The sequence below is a fragment of the Sinocyclocheilus grahami genome, unplaced genomic scaffold (assembly GCF_001515645.1).
Source record: "Sinocyclocheilus grahami isolate Dianchi unplaced genomic scaffold, SAMN03320097.WGS_v1.1 scaffold1191.1, whole genome shotgun sequence".
Lineage (NCBI taxonomy): Eukaryota > Metazoa > Chordata > Actinopteri > Cypriniformes > Cyprinidae > Sinocyclocheilus > Sinocyclocheilus grahami.
The window spans coordinates 254,825-261,132 of record NW_015506370.1 but is presented as its reverse complement, the minus strand read 5'-3'; the positions used below and the strand labels follow the sequence as shown (position 1 = coordinate 261,132).

The 6,308-nt window shown below is 38.3% G+C and overlaps 1 protein-coding gene across 4 annotated transcripts in view; it reads right to left on the bottom strand.

The window, feature by feature from the left end:
* The window catches only part of LOC107567816 (zinc transporter Slc39a7-like), a 24,910-nt gene that overhangs the window by 6,873 nt on the left and 11,729 nt on the right, over positions 1-6,308 (bottom strand). For 2 of the 4 annotated variants that reach the window (XM_016253589.1, XM_016253588.1), the window contains exon 2: positions 2,431-2,786. In XM_016253589.1, the coding sequence (XP_016109075.1) occupies positions 2,431-2,781 (351 nt within the window). In that variant the 5' untranslated portion in view covers positions 2,782-2,786. Of the gene's footprint in view, positions 1-2,430; positions 2,791-6,308 lie in introns of all 4 variants that reach the window. The other 2 variants (XM_016253591.1, XM_016253592.1) reach the window with 1 other exon arrangement.

The following is a 6,308-nucleotide window of genomic DNA, read 5'->3' as shown; positions in this document are numbered from 1 at the left end:
AAAAACATTAAAATAACACAGATTAAATAAAATAACTCATGCACGTTCATATTCCCTGCTGCTTTAACTTTAACAGTTTTATTAAAATGCTTCACATTTAGCCCTATGTGACGTCTGTTTTTATATTCTTTATCAACAGTATACATTTTTATATTGTTTGGATTAACTAGCCGAGTAGACAGATATAAATGTTTATTCATAACCATACTGAAAATAAGTAAATATTGTTAGCTGATGCTAACTGTCTAGATAACAAGCTTGTTGGAGCTAAGTTGAGGTAATGTTTAGATATAAAATCCAAATATTTTTATTCAATCACCTAGATAGATTACATCTGAGGGAAAAGAAAGGATGTGATGTTCAGAACATGGTAACTACAGTAATTATCAAAGTGGGAAGTAATGCCCTCTGGGGGCATTTGGCCAGGGTTTTTTTTACACCACAGACAAGGTTTGAGAAGAAAAAAATCATTATGAAAATAGTTATATTTTCCTTAAAATGTTCTTCCTAACTTCAGGCCTTATTCTCATGTCATATACAGTATAACTGTGATGTTCTGCAAAACAACAAGGTTTAAAACATTTTTCTTACTGGTGAAAATCAGATGGTCAAATGTAAGCTTCATAGTGAACATTACTACATCACTCTCGTCAACGTAGTCCATATCAACAACACAAATATATCTTGACTCCATATAGTGGTTGTTTTGGGAAAATCCCAGGTATTTTGAGCAGTAGGATTATAAAAATGTGTGCTTCCCAGAACGTTGCATGGTGGTTATTATTAAATAACCTAAAAAACATTTTTTGCAGCAATAAAATAACGTTCCCAGAATATTGCAGTATGGTTATTTTTAAAATAACCTAATAATAACTTACAGAGAATGTTCCCTAATCGTTATTTTTAGGTTATTAGATTTACATTTAGTCATTTAGCAGATGCTTTTATCCAAAGCGACTTACAAATGAGGACAATGGAAGCAATCAAATTAAAGATTATTATTTTCCAACCATAAAATAAAGTTTCCAGAAAGTTGCAGGGTGGATATTTTTAAAATAACCTAAAAATAACTAATATAGAACATTTCCTAACGGTTATTCTCAGGTTATTTTATAACCCTGTAAACTATCTTTCTAATGAAACGTTGCAGATGGGTTTTTTTTGTGTAATGACACAGAGTCCTGAAATTCGTTTAATGCAAATAAAATACTGTATTTATTAAAATACAGAAATTAGATCAATCAAAACACCTTTTAAATTATAATAAGCCAGGGTTAAGCATAGAGTGATAACAGAAATAATAAATGCATGGGTTTGTTTCATTTACTCTCGCTTCACCACTCTCACAGAATTAAAAAATTAACGGTCATTTTGTTTACTGGCTAACTGACTCGTTCATTCATCGATCTCTTTATTGAAAGATTACTTCAAATTAATATAATTATGAGAGTAAATATGATTTCGGAGGAATTTGACATGCCTAACTGGAGAGAACATGATGTTAAACGAGAAGTTTTTGTTTACGGATCAAAAGAAGAATGTCCCGCCGCACAAACTGTACACTTCAGTGGTAAGAAATGAATGCACTGTATGAATGTAAGTCAAGTAATTAAAAAATAATAATTATATCAGTGAATAAATGTCATATTTTATAAACCATACTTTGTGTAGCAGTCATTTTAACTTGGTGTTGAAGAAATGTAAATTCTGGGTACCCTGTAACGGACAGATTTAATCTTACATATGATGTGCTCAGATTATTTTTCCTAATTAAACAACAGATGAAAACAAGATATGATTTCTGTAATACTGATTAGGCGTCCATACCACTTATATACTGGGTCGTGAGTGTGCTGGATGATTACTGATGTACAGATGGGTAATCTTATTGGAGTAAAGAGGTTAGGGAAACATTATAATAACGTTAAGAGAATGTTAAAATAACGTTATAATAATATTATACAAACCAAAATCTAACGTTCTACTTCTGCTAAGAAAACTGTTAAAAAGCTAGAAACCAAAAAACGAACGTTCTGGGAACAAAAAAAACTAATGTTATGGCAACGTTCTACAAAACAAAAACTAACATTCTGGGAGCCAAAACATTATAGTAATGTTTGGGGAATGTTAGAATAATGTTCTACAAACAAACAAAAAATGTTCTGGGAACAAAAAACTAACATTCTGGGAACATTGGAATAATGTTAGGGGAACATTTTACAAACAAGAAACTAACGTTCTGGGAACCAAACATTATTAGCTGGGAATGTGCTAATAATTTCAGACTACAATTTATAAACTATGAATTAACTAGGTTGCAAATGATTTATAAGTACTTTATGACTGTATTAAGTATTAACATTTTATAGAATTCACTGAATCTAAAGTTACTGACATACTGTGACAATCTCATCCATCAGCGTGTTTTACCTGCATCCAGAGCTCCACCATGTTCCGCTCCCCTCCTTCCACATCGCTTTTCATTCGCTCTGCTCCATGTTTGTGTGAATGTCCATGATCTTGTCCATGATCGTGATCGTGATCATGTGCATGCCCGTGATCGTGCACATGCCCGTGATGCTCCTCTTCAGCATGGGGCAGGTTGGCTTCAGCGCTCCATTTGCTGGCCCCATGATGCATCTTGACCCCTCCGTGTGAGTGTCCGTGGCAGCCGCCATCTCCGTGAGAGTGTTCGTGATGAAGGTGCGAGTGAGCAAGCGTCTGCTGACACACCGCCATCCCAACAGCGATCAGAAACAGTGTTCTGATGAAGCTCCCCATTCCTCCTGCACGCAAACACAAAGAGCATCATCAGTGCCATAATGGACACATGAGTGCACTGATTGAGTTCACGCTTAACATGCCCATGCATTTTATCTTTATAGGGGTCATGAACTGAGAAACCAAAATTCCCTTGATATTTTGAAATATAAGAGGTCTGTGACGAGTGTGGCGAGGCTGAGAGCCGTGGAAACGGAGCGAGGCCGGTGGAGTTAATGATAATGAGCGACACCTGCGCCATTCACCGGTGCCAACTCCACCGGCCTCGCTCCATTCTAACGGCTCTTGGCCCCACTCGTCACAAAGTCATTGTAATATAAAAACATCTTTGCAAGTTTCAGAACTCAAAACTTTCTCGTTAGTCTAAAAACAGCTTACATTGAAGGCAGTCTGCCAAAACCACAGCTTGTGGAATGTTCTACTATATGATGTAATAGTGTGGATAAGCACTGCCTCCGCAGAAGAAGATAAACGCCTGGTTCTACATCGCTGCCTGTTTAGCCCCGCCCACAGATTCTACAGCACTGTATGTTTAGCCCCACCCACCGATTCTACAGCACTGCCTGTTTAGTCCCGCCCACCGATTCTACATAGCTGCCTGTTTAGCCCCGCCCACAGATTCTACATAGCTGCCTGTTTAGCACCGCCCACCGATTCTACAGCCCTGCCTTTTTAGCCCCGCCCACCCATTCTCAGCCCTCCCCGTTTTGCCCCGCCCACCGATTCTACAGCCACCGATTCTACAGCACTGCCTTTTTAGCCCCGCCCACCGATTCTACATAGCTGCCTGTTTAGCTCAGCCCACCGATTGTGACGGTTAGGAAATTTTTGTTTGTAAAACCATTGTGCGCATTTTACTTTCACTTTCAAATTAACGGCAATTCGGCGTCAAGCAGTTATTTGTTTTTAGTTCGTTTGAGTTTTCCCTCTTTTGCTCACTTTCCTTCGCTTTTATAGCTTAAAATCGTTGTGCGCATTTTACTTTCACTTTCAAATTAGTGGCAATTCGGCATCAATTGCTTGATTCAATTCAAGCAACAACAAAATACAACGTAAAACATAGAACTTTTATTAACAAAACGAATAAAAATACACCATGCTATATGCCTAATATAAAATGACAAACAACTTACACAAAGTTTAGGTATACAAAACTGAAGATCAGTAGGAACACTGTGGAACCAAATAAATAAGAAACTTATGTTTATTAGCAAAACAAACAAGAAAGATTGGAGACACGGCATACTTGACGTAAAAAAATAAATAAAATTAAATAAAAATCAGCAAACACTGTGGAACCAAATAAAAAATAAATGAATGTTTAAAAAAAAACTTCCAATATCACTTTATATAAATGGCAGAAGTCAACAGGCTTTTCAAAATCCAAAATATTTTTAAAACAGGCGCTTTTGCATGTCGTTTTGAAACTCTTCTGTCATCGTCTTGTCTGTCTCACCTCACTCTTCTTGTCAGCTTCTCACGTGATAAATTAAATCTGATGTGATGCGACTGTCGTTCGGCACGCTGCATTGAGCAGCCGCATTCAGTTTTAATTGTAGTGTCTGTTCTTTAGCTGAACTAAATTGTTTTTATTACTATTCAAAATCAAAATGACGGTGGGGTCGGTGTCGTGGTGGGAAAGTGACATAACCGGTGTAAAGGCTTCACACCGGTAAAACAGTCAACACCATCTATCGCAGCAACCCTACCGCCCACAGATTCTACATCACTGCTTGTTTAGCTCCGCCCCACCGATTCTACATCACTGCTTGTTAAGCTCCGCCCCACCGATTCTACATCACTGCTTGTTTAGCTCCGCCCCACCGATTCTACAGCACTGCTTGTTTAGCTCCGCCCCACCGATTCTACATCACTGCTTGTTTAGCTCCTCCCCACCGATTCTACATCACTGCTTGTTTAGCTCCGCCCCACAGATTCTACATCACTGCTTGTTTAGCTCCGCCCCACCGATTCTACAGCACTGCTTGTTTAGCACCGCCCACCGATTCTACATCACTGCTTGTTTAGCTCTGCCCACTGATTCTACAGCACTGCTTGTTTAGTCTACTGCTTGTTTTGTCTACTTAAAGTGCGTCCGAAACCGCCTACTTCTCTACTATATTGTAGGGGAAAAGCAGTAGCCGAGCGAATAAGTATGTCCGAATCCTTAGTATTCATAAAAGAGTAGGCGAGAATTACCTGGTTGACGTACTAAGTATAGTTAAGTTGTGATGTTGCTGTAAAAACATGTTTTATTATGTATAGCTAACAGGGGCTCCAGGAAGCACACGCACATCTCCAAAGTAGATTTACATACATTTTAAACCATGTACATCGTAAATGCGATTACTAAATGTCTATTTAATATCTGGTAGGAAAATCTTCGATATGAATTTCATAGAAGTATGTCTAATAGGTGCTAGATATGAACTAGGCATCTGAGTGAAGTATATGTGTGTTATTGTGTAGTACAATTCACTGTTGTCAGCACTGTTTGCAATAGATGAGTGTAAGTAATGTACATGGAAAATACATTTCCATAATGTAACTAAATATAAGTAATCTATTGTATTTGTCCATTAGTACTGTTGAAAAATGTAGGAACATTTGTGTTGAATAAAAAGCTACTTAACACTACTTAATACTTTTGAGCACACAAATCTCAGAGGTGACTTGACTCTTCTCTGGATGTTACAGGGACAGATGAGACACGTCTGCTTATCCGGCGGAGAGACGAGAGCGGCTAATGAAGCCCTCTTCACCAGAAAGCGGAATGCTGCCATCAAAGGCTTTGAGTGAATGTACTACAGAAATGAAGAAAACATCGAACCAGCAACCTTTTGCTTGCCAGTGCAGTGCTTTAGCCCACGACACCACAAAAGTAGTGAAGCTATGACAAAAATTAGCATGTAATTGTAAACATATGAAATGAAATGCTGACAACATTAATTGTCCTCAGTGACCAGCGAGAGCATTTAGAGAAACACCAAAAGACACTGAGGATGTGAGTTTGGTCAGGTTTGTCCTGCTGGCCTGCTGGCTTAACATCAGTCAATTAAACCTGAGTTTCAGAAGCTTCAAAAGCATCATCAAATGATGTCATGAAGCTTCTGAAAGTCAGGCTCCATGGACTGATACTGTATGAACCGAAACCAGCAGGACAAACTTAACCAAAATCACCTTTAGTGTTCAGAAAAAGAAAAAAAAATACCCCAAGGATTGAACAGTGTGGAGGCGAGTAAATAATGACTGAATTTATATGTTTGGATGAACTAACCCTTTAAACCCCCCCCCCAAAAAAAAGTAGTACCTTGAAGAAATAAACTTTAAGAAATAAGCAGCTTTATTGAGCCCAAGACACAAAAAAGGATTTACAAAAATCACATTTAGATTTGTCAGACACTTTTATCCGAAGTGACTTACAGTGCTCTTATTACAGGGACCCCAATCCCCCAGCAGCCACCTGGAGTAAAGAGCCTTGCTCCAGGACACAACCAGTGGTGACGACTGCAGAGATCGAACCAGCA